This window comes from Carya illinoinensis, chromosome 11, assembly GCF_018687715.1.
Source record: "Carya illinoinensis cultivar Pawnee chromosome 11, C.illinoinensisPawnee_v1, whole genome shotgun sequence".
Lineage (NCBI taxonomy): Eukaryota > Viridiplantae > Streptophyta > Magnoliopsida > Fagales > Juglandaceae > Carya > Carya illinoinensis.
In genome coordinates this window covers 34,058,841-34,078,113 of record NC_056762.1, presented here as the reverse complement: position 1 = coordinate 34,078,113, position 19,273 = coordinate 34,058,841, and the positions used below count along the sequence as shown (strand labels likewise).

Here is a 19,273-nt window from a genome sequence, read left to right as displayed (position 1 = left end):
GTTCTAGAAAAAAGGAAAAGGCAAACTCTAATCTTTTTGAAAATCAAGGATTGAATCCGTAAATTCTCATAAGCTCCTCCCCAAAACATGCTGCAAGTGTTTGTAAGTTGCGAAGTTTTGCCAACAAAAGTCTGTGGCATATCCTTAGAGACAAGCCCAGTTTTTCTGGGCTGTATGGGCTGGGATACTTGAAGTTGGGAACTGGCGCCGTTATAAAGCCCACAATACCCAACAATTTATGTATGTATTGATGAAAACAGAATCTCCTGACCTAAAATTAATAATAAAATATTTTAAACTAATTAGCATAATTTTGTGATTTGATTTTTAATATCTAAACTATTATTTCAAAATAAATAATTCAAATTAATAATTTTCATTATTTATATCTTCTAAAAATAACTAACAATTTGTTTTTCTGAAGTTAATTTTTATTTATATAATTTTATTCAATTAAAATAATATAATTTATTTTTAAAAAAATATTAAAAATGTAAACAAAATGGTTGGAAAGGCAAGCAACAGGAGGACAAAAATAGACAAGGACCAGTGATGACGTCTGATGGATCATGATCACTGACAACAGAGTCATCATTTCCACCCAAAAACATGATGCGACGTGGCAGCACAAGACCCAATGGGAACCACATCGTCCTGAGGCTGGTCCCCACCACAGTCGAGCCCCTCACCTAACCAACAAAAAAACAAAAGGATTCTGAACCGTCCGGCTCTTTGCCCCCTTTACGACCGGCATGAAAAACCCTCAAAATAACCGCCGTCTGATCGACACGTCAATCAACGTCGAGGAATAGCCACGTGTCGGACCTTACGTGGAAAGACCGGCATCTCGATCCTCTCGCACCAAAGCAAGAAAAAGTGAAAAATGGTCCCGAACCAAAAGCTTTTGTGGCCGATTGGCGATGGATACCCGCGTAAATTACACAATGACCCAAGGTCTGGGTTCTATGCGCCTCCATAATATGTACAGACTTTAGTGTTTAGTCGAAAATGGTAGTCGTCCTCTTTTAAGTATGTGAAATGTTTTCAGCCATATATATATACACTATGTGGGAGTAACGTGCAAAGCACGTTTGTCTAATTTTATGAAATAATTATTTGTAAAAAATAATATATATTTTATAAAAATTATTGATGTCACTTAATAATTTAAGACATATTGGAGAAAATAAAAAAATTAGTTCAAAGTATCATATAATCCAATACATGTTTAAAACATCTATAATTTTAGCAAAGATGTACATGAAAAATTTAATAAAAGTCTAACACAAACGGTAGTTCAAAATATGTGTCGTTTGATGTTTGTATTATATTTCATCAATTTATGTCATCCTGTAGACAATCAATTGAGACAACATTGAAATTCTTATTTTGTTGTTGGTTGAGTCGATCAGGGACAACATAAAGTTAAAACATAATCTTTTTATAAAATTTGTGGTATAATATTTTCTATATATAGCATATATATAAATCATAAAATATATTTTGAAATTGTTGGCCGAATTTACTCTTTCTTGATTAGCTCAAGGATCACGGCCTTTGTCACGTGCCTATCATAGCAAGCCCACGTATGGAATATGACTTAGCGGAAGCTATGCCCTACTACCATGGGAAAAAAAAAACACTTTGATTAAACACACTTATATTATATATTATATGAGATTTTTAAATTTGAAATACTCAATAATTTGAGTTAATGAAATGTATAATACACGTATATTATATTTAGGGATTCACGTCTTATGCACCTAATACACGTGTATATGTTAAGGAGAAAGAGAAAAATATAATAACTAATCTTTAATTACTTATTATTATATAAACTATTAATATTATAATTATTGAGATTAATAAATCATATAACAACATTAAATGCTATCTCTCTCAACATTTATGTCTTCATTTTATGTGCCAAACCGTTAAAATAAACGGTGTTAACTTTAACGGAAAAACAAGATTTTCCGTTTCATACACACTTTTTATATATAGAAGATATATATATATATATATATTTTTTAACGATTAAATAAGTAATTATTATTAAATTTATATTTTTAAATAATTAATAATGATAAAAAATACTTCAAAAAAAAAAAAACGAAAAAACTCAGTTACACAAATGTACATGTTTAGAATATACATTTGATGTGCATCTTGACATTATCCTTTAATATATATATATGTCACTATAACACTTATTGGCTGAATATGAATTCTCGTAATTTTATAAGTTCAGAGTGTTAAGATAAATTTTCAGCCTATATCTTTATTTAGTTAAATGCATATTCCAAGTTTAATGTAAAACATACGTGGAAGTGTGTTCTATCCACAATTGACCAAATATTTAGGACTGATTTAGATAATGAGTTAAAATAAGATGAAATATATATATATATATGATATAAAAGTTGAATAAAAATTAAAATATTGTTAGAATGTTATTTTTTATTTTAAAATTTAAAAAAATTGAATTATTTATTATATTTTTATTAGACGTTTGAAAAAGTTATAATAATTATATAAGATAAGTTGAGATAGTTTCATTATCCAAACGAGATCTCATACTTTGTGTGTTTGGGGGGGAATGATCCATCTCCAGCTCCATTGAGATTGTGTTGGGCCTAGATTGGTATTGCGTGGGCCCCCAACAGTGGTCCAATGCGGCTGTACGGTATCCATGTATACATCTATGACAGTAAACAGTAAATAAATATAGGAAAATAAATAGAGGAAGACATACAGAATTACGTGGTTCAACACTAGACCTATGTCCACGGAGGTTTTGAGGATGAGAGAATCCACTATAACAAGATTGTTTTACAATCTCTCATCATCTTTATACTATAGATCCCGAAAAGGTACGTTTTCTGGTAGAAAACTCATCGTTGGAACTCTTGTCGTGAGGTAGAAGAATCTTTCTTGGAGAAGTCTGGCCAAAGTCTCCGAAATCATATGCGCCTGTGTCTTTTATCTCCTGCCCTCCCTTTACTTTATGTCACCCCATCCTTCATTTATGTCCCTTGCTCTCTTTTCTTCTCTGAGACTTGACACCTTGACACTTTTCCTTCCCTCTCTGTTTCCTTTCTCTCTATCTTCCTCTGTCCTTTAATGATGTTTATTTGATGGACTGGCCTTGAGAACTATTTTGAATCTGATATATGTTATCCCATTACACTTTGCATTTTAAACTATTAAAACTTTTGCATGATTAAATTACCAAATTGATAATAATTCACACCCTAATTCAATTACAACTTTCACTCTTTCATATGAACACAGAAAGGAAAGTGTATTGATTCCAAACATTTGGCAACATTATTCTCTTTGTTCTTCCCCGCTCTTTGAAGTGAATATGCCAAGGAACAGTTTGACATGCCTCGATGTTGCATTGTGAAGCTACAAAAAAGATAGATCATCACGTCAAAAGGGTAAGATGAGGAGGGAGGCTCCTCCATCACTAATCTCAACCCATTTTGTCATTTCAGTTTGGGATTTGCTTCAAAAAAAATGCCATACTCTTTTACGAGTAGTTTCGAATCTACGATCCTCGGAAAGTAGCATTGTAAAAAGTAAAAAAAATCTGAAAAAAAACCCAGCTTTGAATTTAGATTGACCGTAGTTGAGGAGTGGAAAGAGGTGGTGCATAGGAGTTTTGGGAGAGTGTGAACGCAGAGAATCTTTTCCATCAGGTAGACAGGTGTTGTAGTGAAGAGGGTAGACATTCTCTGCTGGACAGTTCTTGCCGAGGTGGGAAAATGATTGTCGGAGGTGTAGTGTAGGGTAAGGGTTTTTTTTTTGTTTGTTTGCTTGCTTGCCGCGATGGGACCCACGTGCTTTAGTGGGACTTGTTATGGGGTATTGATAATGGGTGGGCCAACCCAGCAGATCAGGAGAGAGGAGAGAGACCACCTTCTCGAATACAGCAGTTTCATGATTAGATCATTAGTGCTTTTCAGCTCCTTAATTCGTAACTCCTGCCATTATTTTTGGTAATAATAAATACGAGCTTTTCTAATATAGACAAGAAAATAATTTAAAGAATGAAAATGTGTTCATAAAAATCACTTAAAAATATGGTTTTTAAAAATGTGAAAATGGTTTTTAAAAAAAGAAATATTTTAATAATAAAATAATTACACAAAAATAAATTTATAAAATAACAAAATTTGATGTAACATACAACTCGAACGATAGAAATTATTTACATGATACCTCAATTTCCTAATTAATTAGCCCATGTTAAAATTTAGCAAAAAAGTTGTCATGTTCCATCCTCGAATGCTTTATAACAAGCTATATATATGTACACACACAAAAGCATCTTTAATGTATGCATCAACCAAATGCGAATTAGGTTCACCAAAAAGGATGCTTTTTCCCAAAGTCGTGGGGAAAATTATATTGTCGTTTAAGATTTATCCAACAGTAGTACTTAGGTAGGTAACGTACATTTTATTACCATGCACATTATATTCATTTCAGGTTGTTGGAGGGCAGCTATAACAACGTATGATCAAGATGTTTAATTTAATCATATTGTTTATTTCCAACCAAAATAGAAAATCATGCATGTTATATGCTGCAATTTTGGTTCCTCAAGTACTGCATCATGCCATGGTTTCCACCTTTTGTTTTGTGTTCTCTTGCTCCCTACCTCCCACATTGCTAAAGCATGCAACCCAACAACAAGTCCCTGTAAATCAGTGGGATTCCTTTGGGGAGGAGTTTATTTTGACTTATGATATATAGTTAGTTATTTTTGTGTACTCTTTGTGTATTCTATTTATATAATTGATCAAAATAGTTATTTTATATTAAAAAAATAAAGTAATAAATCATATTAATGAAGTGCATAAAATTAACTGCATATAAAATTTTTAATTTATTTTTTGTTCAAATTAATACCAATCTTCTAATATTAGCTATGAAATTAAGGCTGTATTATTAGTCTTGCTTCACAATTATTTATCAAATCTTGATCTAGCTAGTTCGATCTGTGATATTGGTAACATGGGAAAGGTCCGTGAGATTAGCATTTTATGCTACACTTTTATTGGGCACTATAAAGCTTATGTGGCAGCTCAATTGCATTGTCAGCTTTTGCTCCCCAATAAAGGTGTGAGATTCCTTGAAAGCTTAGAAGTCCAAGACATATTAATTCTAGTAGCCGAAACCCATTTTCCCTTTCGTTGGACTATATGATAAAGAGACATGAGTTTCCACTATATATAGATCATTGATGATTGAAGCAAAGAAATTGAATGTCGAATATTTTATATACGACTAGGATGGCTAAGATTCCATTTGGGTAATATAGTATTATGATAATATTTCACTATTATTTATTGTTTTATTATTAATTTTTACATATTTTTTTATTATATTTTATTACTATTTAATATTTTATAATTATTTTTATTACTATTTACAAAATATATGAGAAAGCACAATCTAAGTCATCCAAGAAAGCAATAATAGTCTCGATCCATTGGTCATTCTTTAATTAATTAAAGGCTATCTCTCGTATTAATTCACAATCTAGGACTGTAGGTCTTGACTGAATTAAGTCTTTGATTTTCCACAACACATATAAAACAATCTCAAATGATAGCTCATGATTTTATGGTTTATTCAGAATTATTATTGTCTTTTATGCAATTTTCGGCAATGTCTTCCATGTACTCTACCAACCGGTAACTAGAATAAAGTCTCGAGAAATTTAGTGGGAATGCCTTAGACAGTTAAGTTAGAGAGAATATATCTTCTCTTATTAGTTAAGTTAGAGAGAATATATCTTCTCTTAATAATAATAATAATAATAATAATAATAATAATAATAAACAACTAGAATCTCCTTAAAACATACAGCCTGATAGGGTATTTATAGGGATTGAAATGTTCGCCAATAACGTTATCCATTCGAGGACACAATTCTCAATGCTCAGTTAAGAATGTTTCCTTGTTGAGCTCGATTTTACTATTAACAACATTCTTCCAATGCGAGCATCTCGTCATTGACAACATCCTTTCGATGTGATTATCTCATCAATGAAAATGTCCTTCCAGTGTAAGTATCTCGCTTGGACTTATCTTTGTACTTCGTAGATCCCGACCTTATAGGGATATGTCTGATAATTTGGACATCTTCCTAGGCTTCACTTTGGGCCTATAGGATGTGTTTGGTGTCATCCTATGCTTTGCTCACTTGCTATATATCACGTGAATCTCTCGTGACTTCGCCTTAGTCCGCTAGTTAGTCTTTGCGGCCATATATATTCGTGTTCAATAATTATTATTATTATTTTATGCTTCTAGTAAAAGTAGAACCAAAACGACTTCTTTTAATTTTTTTCTGTTTATTATTATTGTTGTTGATGTTATTATTATTATTCCCGAGGCACATAAAGAGATATTCTGATCAAATTCCTTTACCGGTAGTCAAAACTGGCAAAGTCGAAAAATATAATCACATGCCACTGTTAGCAGAAAGAGAGGATGCCATTATAGCTTTCATTAATGGTTTCTGTCCGATACCCCATTAAAATGGCCCCGTTGCCCTCTTTTTCATTGGGCAAAGCATGTTTTGTGCTTGAGATCGAACTAAAGTTTATTTACTTGCATATATGTATATATAAATAAGCACTATGACACCATAATTAAAATGTTTTTAGCAAATCTTTGTTGTTCATTCAATCATCATGATATATATAATGTAGGCCAGACCTCTTACTTGAGTCATATTAATGTCAGTACTACTACTATTCCCACAGTCGAGACTCATTCAAGCTGCGCGCAGGCTTCTTTAAAATACAAAAAAGTTAATAAAAAAATAAAGATAGACAATGAGCAAAGCTAAATCTTAGCCTTGGATTTAATTCTGCACTTTTAGCATTAAAGGAGATAGATTGGAAAAGTTGTAAGCAAAACTTTTTGATGCCGTTGACTTCGCCCTCAACGGCTATGATGAAGCGTGTGTTGGCTATAGGAGACAGAATCATAACCTTTGCTAGCTGAAAAAATTAAGGGTTTGAGATGCTAAGAATAATGAGTTTTAACTTTGCGTCTGCAATCAGTTGTGGGTCTTTGATCTCATCTCTCTCAGCCCCCTTTCTCTGGCATACCCACAAAGAGATAGAAAATGAGGTACTGCTGAGTAGTTTAGAGCCCCAGAGATCAGACCTTATTATTCTCGATGTTGACTAACAAATGAACATCAAAATGAATGTGTTTTAAAAGAAAATACACATTGGACTGACTTTTAATCATCTTTTACACATTGGCATGATTTGTTTTTTCAAAATATTAATCATCAAATAACGAAACGAGCTGTGGTCCTTTGCTTTGAGATTACTAATGGAGTACTGGGGCTCAGGCAAGGGGTTTGCTGGCATTGGGTAAGGGGAAAAGAGAGGGATTGGATAAGTGCATGTAATGGAATGGGATGGAATGACAATTTTGTGGAAAATCCAAAAGAGGTAAGGGTGGCGTAATAGCATTAGAGGTAGTACTGTTAAGTCAAGATTCTCAGACTAGAGGTAGATTGTGGTTTATAAATGGGGACCCATATTAGTGGTACTGCACCAACATTCCTTTTCTTCTATTATGAACAATAATGGATGTCCCTAAGCTTTAGATTTTGGACCTTGGATACCCTACACATGAAAGAGAAAGGGAAGAGAATATATATTGCTCCAAGATATTCTGGTTTAGCTGTATTAGCTAGAAAGCAAGTTGTGCATATATTGACTTAACATGATATGATAGAGTTGATTCATCCAATACACCACCATATCGAAAAGGCTATGGAAAAGGGTTTGCTATAGGATTAGAAACAACCTTTGGGTAATTTGCAAATAGCCATATCTTAAATATATAGTAATACTATATATCGTATACTTATTTTGAAAAAAAATAAAGTTTAATATTATAAAAATTATTTTTTTTATATTGATCTATATATTTTTTTAAAAAAATACACAAAAATTTGCACTATAAATTTGACTGTAAATATTATTTTTCATTTTTTTTATTAATTTGATATGAAATGAACGAATGATTAAAGATCGATAACAATTAAAAAGATGATAAATATTCATTTTTTATAAAGAGTCGATCGACGTCGGAGTTGTAAGGCGCAAGACTGTCTGAGATGTAGCTAAGTTGTACTAAGAAATAGATTTTGCGAGTTGTTTATGCATGAAAATTATAAAGAATATCATTTGGATAAGGTTTCACGGATAAAAGTAAGGTTGTTTTACATAGTCAAATTCTCATAAAGTATGAATGGCATGAAAAGATAGACACAGACAAATCTTAGCAATTTAGTTTGAAAGTAATAAGCTGTGATACGATTAGTTTTCATAGAAACAAAAGCTGATTAAATTATCTGATTATATTATTATTATTAGAATTATGTTACATGTAATTATTTTTACGTATTTTTTATATATTTTACTAATATAATTGGTCAAAATAATTATTTTATATTAAAAAATAATGTAATCAATTACATTAATAAAGTATATAAAAAATACATAAAAATATTTACACATAAATTTTATTAAAAAAAATGGGTAAAATTTATCTAATGTAAAACAAAAACCGTCAATATGATTTCTTCTTAAAATAACAGTTATCGCTAAGTTTTTTTTTTTTTTTGATAGCAGTTATCGCTAAGTTACGCAAACGAAACTTATGAATATTATCGAGTCGTTAGAATCGAGAGAAGGGGGAAGCATATGCAAAAGGTTTGAATCAGAAAATGATCCCTACAAACCCCACACCTACAGCTACAAGACTTTCATTTAGGGACCACCCCAACCCTTTCCTTCCTTCTTTCTTTCTAATATTTCAGTTCCCAAGGTCTTGAACTAGAGGCACATCTCATGAGTCTCTCGGCTCCATGAGGATGAGCCAAGAAAATGTTAAAAATTACACAATTTTAGATAAATAAATACATCAGTCGGACATCTTGGGACAATAAGTTTATATTGTTATTGTTGATGTGGAAAACAAATGTTAAATAAATCTTAAGTGGGTTGTTGTTGATAAATTAGAACAAGATTATGAGACAATTTGTGTAAAAATATAATATACCTAATCATTTGTTATTAGTATTTGATACATGAGTCATTCCATATATGAAAGTATCATTTATCTAAAAAATTTAAATTAATAAAAAGATGTAGATTTTATTATTTATTTTATATTTTAATATTTTTTCACATGTGAGTGAGATTCTTTCTTAATAAGTAACTTAATACATTGAATATTTAATTAAATGAAATAAAATATAGAGTCAGGATTCGAATTCAGAACTTTTACTATGATACTATATGAAATCACAACTTATCCTAAAAGGTTGAACCAATAAAAATAAATAAATTTTATTATTTATTTAATATCTTAACACTATATAGATCAATGTTGTTGTTTTTCTATTTATGTTGTTGTTTTTATTTAAATATTTAATAAAAAACAACAAAAATGCACCGTAGTTACATTAATTTTGTACCATCCACCTGTCCCTATAGCAATTTCCTAGATTTTAAAAAAGGTTGTAATTGGATAAATAATGAATTTATATTTTTGGCAAACTCATTTTTTAGGAATAACTTTTTATCACGGAGAAAATATAAACTCCTTTTAAAGAAAATAAAATGAAAATTATAATAATAATAATAATAATATAATTATTTAATAATATATATATATATTTTAAAGGTATTATTTAATAATATATATATATATATATATATGTCTTGGAGTTCACTCAATTAGGTAGTCTACTTTTTTCACGGGGCTGGCTGTTTACATCAGGCGGATAAGAAAGCGTCACCGCCCATGGCTTATTTTATAGCTTTGCCTTGGACAGAATTGAAGCCGAGCCAATGCCTGACATTTTGACAGCACCTTTTTGCATTCAATGTATGTCTGTCACTAGTAATTGAGTACCACTGAAAGAGATCTCTGCCAATACTATTATTATTTTTCTCTGTAACTATTTTATTTTTATTTTTTTAAAATTAATTATTCCAATGTAACCATTGCATTTATCTTTATCTAATTGTCTTAACCATGAGAACTAAGATAGAGACATGAATATGAAAAATAATATTTATAATTTTATGATGTATAAATTTTATGTATTTTTTTATAATTTATTTTTTTAAAATGTTGTGTAAATTTACGTAATTTAAAATTATATCTAACATAATTCTATATAAATAGAAAGTATTTTAATTTTATATTATTTTAAAATATGATTATAAAAAGTTATAAAAATAACAGTATTATTTTCTTAATACTATTTTGTTCTTATTTTCATTTTTCTGAAGAAAGCATCTCGAGAAGATTCGTGGCCATATATAAATAGCATAATAAATACATAAGTTTTGTTACGTACAAGTGCAGTTACGTATTAATCTGTATATTAATATTTATTTATTTATATTTAAAATTTAAATTAATATTATTTTTAATAAAATTTATTTTTTAATCAATCACATTATATTAATACACAAATTAATACATAATTATATTTACAACTATATTTTTCTCAAACACATATACGACCAATAGCCTGAATCATCACCATGCAGAGCTGAATCATTATATTTGGGATGGCATTGATTAGGTTGCAGCTACCTTCTTTAATATTTTATTTTGTTGCTTTTTTCCTAATTATTTCTAGGTGGTTGTTTGTTTGAGAATTTTAAGACTGTACGGAAATGTTAAATTAAATTGAGATAAAAGTTATAAATTAAATAAAATATTATTAATATTTTAAAATTTTAAAAAATTAAATTATTTATTATATTTTATATTAAAATTTAAAAAAATTATAATAATTATTTAAGATAAGTTGAAATAAACTTAGAAACCAAATTGGTCATATTAAAAAGTGCTTAAAAATTAAAAATACATATTAATGCTGGTTTGGTTATATAGAATTAAATTATCACATATCATATAATTATTATAGTTTTTTTAAATTTTTATATAAAATATAATAAATAATTTAATTTTTAAAATATTAAAATAACATTTTATCTAACTTTTAATAAAATATATCATTTTAACTCTAATTGGCTAACAAACTAGACTTAATTCGGAGGTTTGAATACGTGCAAGGACCATGGACCACGGATGAAAAAAAGTAGCAGATTCGTAATACCGTATCAGAAGAAACATATTATTTAATGCAACACTAGAAAAGATAATCATGTACCTCCTAAATATAATTTGTTTGTCACATGTTATGATAATTATTTATCCTCCCTAAAGATATGCATTTGGTAAGAAAATGAGTTTCATGGTTCACGTAAAGTAGTTTTTTTAAAGAGAAATAATATTTGCAGTTGTGATTGTGCAAGCGGCGTGCAATCGCTTTAAAAAAAATGAATTAATATGGGACCTACATGAAAAAAAACTAACTTTTTAATCGTGGACTCCACTCTTTTTCAAAGCAATTGTACGGCGTTTACAATTCCACGACTATATGTAGCATTGCTCTTTTTTAAATAAGCAAATGAAAGTGAGTTTTGTGATCTAAAACATGTGGATTTATTTTTTAAAAAAAGAGCCTTCTTTCATGCTTTAGGATAATGTGATAGGTTAACTTGATAAAATATTCTTGTAATCTTGATATATATATATATATATAATACTTATAGTCGTGAGTATGTAAGCATGATACAATCATTTTGAAAAAAGTAAATAAATATTAGATTCACATGAAAAAATTAATCTTTTTAATAATAAATTTCATTTTTTCCAAACAATTACACCACGTTTGCGCATTCCATAACTGTGTGTAGCATTATTCATATTTGTATATACATACACTTTATTTATTGATTCATAAAAAGGAGGAGTACTATTTTATTGGAACTTGAAAGTTTCACTCTATTTAGAATGATCATGATTAGTAGTGACATTGAATCAAGTTCAGTTGGGTCGTCATCATTGGGCTAAACATTTACATATATGGTGCCAATGGTTAGCATAGGCAATGCAAAACACTTAATTACAGGGAAGTTTTATTTCTTACAAACCCTAAATCATAGGTTAGTGTGGCTAATAATTGACAAGTACTACTTGGTCTATAAATATAATTACAAAAAATTATTTTATAAATTAATATATATGATATATAATTGTAAAATATAAATATATATATATATATATATATATTTTATTCTGTATATTTTGATAGACCTAGCTAGCTACCACTTTCCTTCATAATTAGGTCATGGTATTTATAACATGGCACCAAGCAACCTCATTATTGACTAAAGTTGGAATAGGACAATTTTGAGCTTGGGTCAATTGTTGCTGCCACTAAACATGGTTTTTTTGTTTGTCAATGTTACCTTGAAACCTTTTTTGACCATCTGATCTTTTGTGTTTGTAATTACTTCTCATTGGTAATATAACTCTTATATTTTTCTTAGATACATTTGGAGGACGTGTTTTGATTTTCATATTTTCATTTTAGAGGTTATGGGTAATACCAATCAGGTCACATGTCTTTAATTTAAAATAACTCTTATTTAAAATGAATAATAGTCATATAAAATTAAATATATTTTATATTACGAGAGAGATTTAATACGTGGATTCTATAATATTTAATACTGTTATTTACTGCGAATGATATATGGAACAAATAATTAGAGAAAATTTAATCTGATATAACTTTTAGCATCATCATTTTCAATACATCATATATGTGAAAGGAGAAAAATGTACATGTTCCAAATTTAGGGTATTATACCCCAAAAATCCTCATCATAAATTATAATATTATGTGGGCATAAACATTAATGCATTTTAGCAAAACAAATCTTATGAAATTGTTGCAATGATGGTCATTAATTATTACACCCAATATAAAATAGATTAAAAAAAGGTAGTTAATTTGTTATTATCCTATAATTTATACTTTTATGATTTTATCCCATCCATAATAATTAATAATATATAGAAAATTCTATACATCATATCACTATCTTATTTTTATTTTACTATATAAGACGTAACACATTTATTATTATTAAATGATCATTTATTAAATAATTCTTAATAATTTATTAATGATAAATATATCATATTTTACATAATAAAATAAAAATAAAATAATGACGTGATATATAAATTGTTCATAATATATTTTAATATTAACTCGGAATAAATATCCAAATCAATACCATAATATTCACTCCCATAATTTTGCATTTAACACGAGAATCAAAAGATTTCGAAACTCAAATATAACTCACGCTATTTCGAAAAGTTTTCCCGAGAAATTGAACTAGAAACCGGAACAGAGACAGATATTTAGACAGTAATGCTCTGGGGATCTCCCGTTGCCCTTCAAGCTTGGAGTGTATTGATTTCTTTTTCGTCCATAAAGACAATACTACTTACTCACAGAGAGAGAGAGAGAGAGAGAGAACAAAAACCATCTCTCTCTCATACATATGTATATCGCTACGAGCTTTGCTATATGTATGTATAAAAAAAAAAGAACTTGCTTTTTAATCTTCTCGCTCACTCTCTCACCGACCACTTTCTGTTTCTCTCTCACAAAAACAGGCTTCTGTTTTATATAAAACAAAGCTTTTCTGGCCTTGTTCTTCTGCACACTTCGGAGTCTCTTCCAAACCTGCTTTTGGTCGCAACCAAAACGTTCGTGTATTTTGTTTTTTTTCGAAGAAGACAGTGGATTTCCTGGCATTTGATGCGTCTGAGTTCAGCTGGTTGAGTCGGACCCGACCTGTCCGAGTCTGTGTGATGCGCTAGCTTGGGATCGTGAAGTTAGATATATTCAGATATTTCTTTTGAGAGGTACTGAAATGGGTGAAGCAGAGACGGGTTCGGCGCTGAAGAAAACGCTCAAGTGTCTGTGTTGCAGTGATGGATGGTCTTATGGGGTTTTCTGGCGCTTGGCTCAGCGTGATTCTTTGTAAGCCAAACCTTTCTTTCTTTTTTAGGTTCTTGCATTTTTTAAAAAGATTTCTGGGTTGTTTATCTGTGTATTTATTTGATTTTATTTTGATTGTGTCTTGGCATGTTTTTGATCGGCTTCTAGTTTACTCTTACAGTTTACTCTTACGAAATCTCATTTTATTATTTTTACAATCCCTACCATCTTAAACTTTTTAATCTTATGGAGGGGGTTGTAAATATTATTTTTATTTATTTTTGAATTTATCAAATTTTCTTTTCCCTTTTCAAATCCTATATTTTGCTAGTAACTTCTTCCTCTATATACCATGATTTTTGGATTTCTGCTTTGCTGATTATTATGATTACACACACATTGCAATGACCAGCAAGTGTAAATTAATATGAACTGCTTTAGGATGGTTGGAAGTGATTTTTTCGGTTGACAATTTGAAGTACTTACTTAAGCTTTGTAATGCACTTTGGTTCTGTAAGTTTCTTTCTTTATATTTATTCTAATTATATTAATAAATGACTACCAAAATTAGTAGTTTTCTATATGAGATCAAGCCTATTTTGAAGTTATAACAAGTGTATTTTTTAGCATTTGACTTTTGGATTAGTCTTGAAACTTAGTTAATGCCTTTGATATTTGGAATTAGTTTGGATGTAAACTTGTGCTTTTGATATCCTAGCAGATTGTTGACTTTTGAAGATGCCTATTACCAAGAGCAAGTGGGGGCAATGGTTGACATGCTTCCCCAGGTCCATATGATGGGTGAAGGGTACGCCTCATTTACTTTAGTTCTTTTGTTCTGGAATAAGATCCGTTTGAGTTTTAGCATTAATTTCCATATTCACCACAATTTTTGTGGCAAGATTATTTGTTCTAAACTAGTGCTCAAATTTAAGCATTGGAAAGAATGCGACTGTAATCTCATTGTTATTCTTTATTTTAGTGTAATTGGCCAAGCCGCTTTCACTGGAAAGCATAGATGGATGTTTGCAGACGTTCTGGGTGAAGACTGGGATTCCATTGGTTCTTTTGAAAGTCAAGATATATTCCAGGTATTTCTCCTCCTCATCCTCCTCCATCTTCAGCTGTTGAATAACTTACTTGTCCAGAAGGAGTCTTGTTTTCATCCACTTATGTAAAAATTTTCTTTCATCCTGCAGGATGGTTTTGAGTTTCGTTACCAATTTTCCTCTGGAATTAAGGTACCTTTTTATACACGAAGCACATATAGTACAAAGCAAATTAGTTAATCTATTCCCCTGTTTATCATTGAAAATACGATACTTGTTTGGGAGTTCTTTTTTATTTTTATTTTTTATTTATTTATTTTTCAATTGAAGTATCAATCTAACATAAGTTATTCACAATTCAATCTAATTCGCAGACAATAGCGGTGATTTCTGTGGCACCACAAGGAGTGGTACTGTTTGGATCCACCCAAAAGGTTAGTTTGAGGACCTTGGATGAAATACTTTTCAGCTTCATGAATAAACTTGAGAAGGCTATTTTATTATGTCTTAGTGAAATAACTTACTAGCCATTGATTTTCTCAAGTTTCTAGGATTCCATACAGAACGTGACAAAAAGTTTATTGTAATGTGACCGATCTTGTTACCCGAAAATTGTAAAACTTGACTGTAAGAGTTGAATTGGGTTTTACCTTTCTATTCATTGTTCAATCTGTTTCCCATTTATGTTTTACCTCTATCCATTTGTTCATGTATATTAGAAGAAATTTGAAACGTATCTCAATTTAAGGTGCATTTGAGATTAAAGAACTGAGCTTTAAACATCCTATTGCAAAGAATTTAAAACAACTAGAAATATTGTGGTATCTTAATTATTAGTCCACAATCAAAGTTAAAAGTTAAGGTTCGGAATTGATGTGGAAGTAAATTATCATATGTACTGTAGAATGCTTGAATAGCTCACCGAAACTGCTGCTACTGCTGTTGCAGATATTGGAGAGATCAGAATTTTTGGATCAAACGAAAAGATTGTTTCAAGAGTTGAAAAATGTTGAGGAGTCCATTCCGTTGGAAAAGGCATTATCCTCTATGAACAGCGACGCATATGTTCTAAATGGGTTATTTGATTCCTCAATTTCATCTGGAAATTCACGGAATGGAGATCTCAATGCCATATGTTATGACAGCCGTAAGGAGGTGCTGGGAGAATCTTATTCAGCAACAATTCTGAACGAGTCCTCGCATGCCACGTTGGAGATTCATGATGCAAGGATGGCTCCCTTGCTCGGAGACTGGGATAATCCGGATAACAGATTACTTACAGGTGGTACAGAAACTCAAATCTTGCTATCTGATAAGCTTTGTACTCAGTTGCAGCAAGTGTTTGTACAGTCTACCTCACCTATTAGTACAGGGAGTACTGAAGATTTTATGTTGACTTCATTTGACCCTGTGTTAGCATCTCAATCAAGGGTCCATGATTCTTCAAATCTGTTTACTTCGAAGGAAAGTAGTCTTGACTTTTGCAGAAATACAGTAATCAATATTCAGGGGGATGATTTGTCTCAGCATTTCTGTCCATCAACTCTTGAAAACGAAGGCAAACTTCCAGAAACAGCAACTAGCATGCATAACTTTTCTGAGTTTAAGCCAGATGATTTTACTACGGAAGTCTCCGAACTGTGTCTGGTGGATGATCTGTCTCAGTGGTTTTCTCCCCCACCAGCACATGGCTTCAATAGGGTAGCAACTGCATTGGGTAATGACTGTTCACAACCAATAGGAGTTACTTCAGCATCATCTTTTCTGGTTGGAGATGATGTCTTGAATCGTTTTACATCAAAAAATCCTGGTAATTCTATTCAAAGTTCCATCACTAATACGTTCAACTCTGATGGAAAAGAGAATTCTGCAATTATGCATGGTGCTGAAAATGGTCTGTTTGAGAATTTGGGACTGGATTTTGGCTATGATCAATCTGGGGAAGATCTCATAATGCCGGTAATGAGTGCTGCCAATGATACTTGTCTGTCAGAATGTGTCTCAGAGTTGGATGTTAGTTCCATGGCTGGCCCCAGGAAGGGTTTATTCTCAGAATTAGGGCTTCAAGAACTTCTGGATGGCATAAGTAATTCTAAGTCTTTTGCCAAATATAGTTTTGAGGAAAAAATACCGACCACCAAAAGAGCCAGGGTGGATAGCTCATCTGTGAATAGCAATCAATTACAGTTGGCTAGTCTTGCTTGCTCTAATGGGAGCATGAACACAATGCAACCTGGATGCAACCTTGAGAAGAAAAATAATGTACCTGAGAAAGAAGTTCTATCAAAATCACAGGTAGGTTTATGGATTGATGATAGCTATAGTGTCAATGTGGGGAGCACTGGTCTAGCACGACCTCAGAAGCCTGAGGAACCTACAAAGGCAACCAGAAAAAGGGCTAGGCCAGGGGAGAATACACGACCAAGGCCTAAAGACCGGCAGCAGATCCAAGACCGTATCAAAGAATTGAGGGGGATCATCCCTCATGGTGGAAAGGTACTTAAATCTTTTAGTCTTTTCGTTGCATATAATCTTGGGAACAAAGTGTCTGATAAGTGGGGGAAAAGTAATTCCTTGTATCACTTGAGGATCATGCAAGTTATTCTTAACCATTCCCCATTTTATATTATCTAACATCTTATATGTGATACTGATGATTACTTTGGTCTTATGATGTAACAGTGCAGCATTGATTCTCTGTTGGATCGGACCATCAAATACATGCTTTTCTTGCAAGGCATGACAAAATATGCAGACAGGCTTAAACTATCTGATGAGCCAAAGGTGACTAGTTTAGTTCACTTTGTACTTTGATTAACATGGACAAGGTTTAATAAGCACAGGATCAATGCTTGTATATCATTCTCTAATGCAAAACAATTTTTGTGTGGATTCTGCAGTTGATAGGCCAAGAGAATGGAGTGGTTCTTAAAGACAACAGCATGGGTGGGGGAAGCGGTGGTTCTACATGGGCATTTGAAGTGGGAAGTCAAACGATGGTTTGCCCCATTATAGTTGAGGACCACCCACCTGGCCAAATGCTCATAGAGGTACAGGAAGGCAAATAAAAAAGCTTCTTCAAGTCTACTTTCAGTCTTGGCAATCCACCAATGTATTTTCATTTTCCTGTTGCAGATGCTTTGTGAGGAACAGGGATATTTTCTTGAGATAGCAGATATAATCCGGGGTTTCCAGTTGAACATCTTGAAAGGAGTAATGGAAACTAGAGATGATAAAATTTGGGCACGCTTCATTGTTGAGGTAAACTAGATAATAAGTATGACGAAATAATAAGATCACGTCACATTCATTCCAAAAGCAAATCCTCTAATCTGTTTCTTATTTGTTTACTGTTCTCAAATTGTATTACAGGCAAGCAGTCACGTAACGAGGATAGATATATTTTTGTCACTTGTCCAGCTTCTAAAGCAAACGACCGCCTCTTCGAAGGATACAGCATATGAATCTAATAACGCCATTGGTGGCGTTGGGATTTCTCTGTTGGACAGTAACCAGCAGCAAAACTTGCTGCATCCCATAAGCTTGGCCGAGACACTTGGGTGCTGATCATGGAGCTTATGCATGAGAGTTTCAGAAGTACCTTGAGCATCACGTGCTCAAATGCCTGCCATGATGGGTGTTCTGAAAGTTAAAAGAGCCACACCTGAACAAGGAGAAGGAGTTGGCTCATCCCATTTCTGCTATCTTAGAAATGGGAATGTAATGTGCATAGGGTTGATAGACTAGCTAGGATATACTGTCAAAGAAAGAAAAATGGAAGAGTTCTTGTTGCTCCTCGAGTAGTTTCCAATTAGAGAGCTGTGCAAAAAGCAAAATGATGCAGCAGGCTTCTTGGTCATATAATTGCCGGGGTTTAGGTTGGGAGGACCTGAAGGATGCTGCACCATTTTTGTTCTGTCTTTTGCTTTGGTTGCTCCTGCTGCCATAACCTGTTTATAGCGTGAATTAAGCCGATAGATCAATTAATGATAGGCTAACTTGTATTTGTTTTTACCTCTTTCTGTTGAGATCTTGGATCTTGATCCCATTATGGTAATTAGAAAGAATTTCTTATCATTCAAATGTTGGACGTTTCATTTTAAGTGCTGCTTCTAAACCATTGTATTTCCTGTGTAATCTTTTTTCTTTCAATCTAAACCTTTGATATGAAAGTCCTCGTTGGAGGATCAGGCGCAGAGGGGTAAAAAAAAAAAACAGTACAATTTGTATCCTTCAATTATTAGGGTGTCAGGGAGATCAACTACTTTAACGACCGGAG

The 19,273-nt window shown here is 31.8% G+C and overlaps 1 protein-coding gene across 2 annotated transcripts; it reads left to right on the top strand.

The window, feature by feature from the left end:
• The first annotated feature begins 13,421 nt into the window (after positions 1-13,421).
• On the top strand, positions 13,422-19,071 carry LOC122282716 (transcription factor bHLH157-like). 2 transcript variants are annotated; one of them, XM_043094711.1, is made up of 10 exons: positions 13,422-13,987; positions 14,664-14,753; positions 14,928-15,036; positions 15,145-15,186; positions 15,369-15,428; positions 15,943-17,490; positions 17,677-17,778; positions 17,895-18,044; positions 18,130-18,255; positions 18,367-19,071. In XM_043094711.1, exons 1-10 carry the CDS (start codon positions 13,878-13,880, stop codon positions 18,559-18,561), a joined length of 2,532 nt encoding a protein of 843 aa, XP_042950645.1. In that variant the 5' UTR covers positions 13,422-13,877; the 3' UTR covers positions 18,562-19,071. The 2 variants fall into 2 exon arrangements, with proteins under 2 accessions (XP_042950645.1, XP_042950646.1); XM_043094712.1 differs by having other exon boundaries at positions 13,423-13,987; positions 14,667-14,753.
• The last annotated feature ends 202 nt before the right edge of the window (positions 19,072-19,273 follow it).

Excerpts from the sequence above, each read along its gene's own strand:
- LOC122282716 (XM_043094711.1), top strand. The coding sequence starts at position 13,878 with ATGGGTGAAGCAGAGACGGGTTCGGCGCTGAAGAAAACGCTCAAGTGT. Across the intron at positions 15,429-15,942 it reads TGTTTGGATCCACCCAAAAG|ATATTGGAGAGATCAGAATT; the intron begins GTTAGTTTGAGG and ends CTGCTGTTGCAG. Across the intron at positions 17,491-17,676 it reads TCATCCCTCATGGTGGAAAG|TGCAGCATTGATTCTCTGTT; the intron begins GTACTTAAATCT and ends ATGATGTAACAG.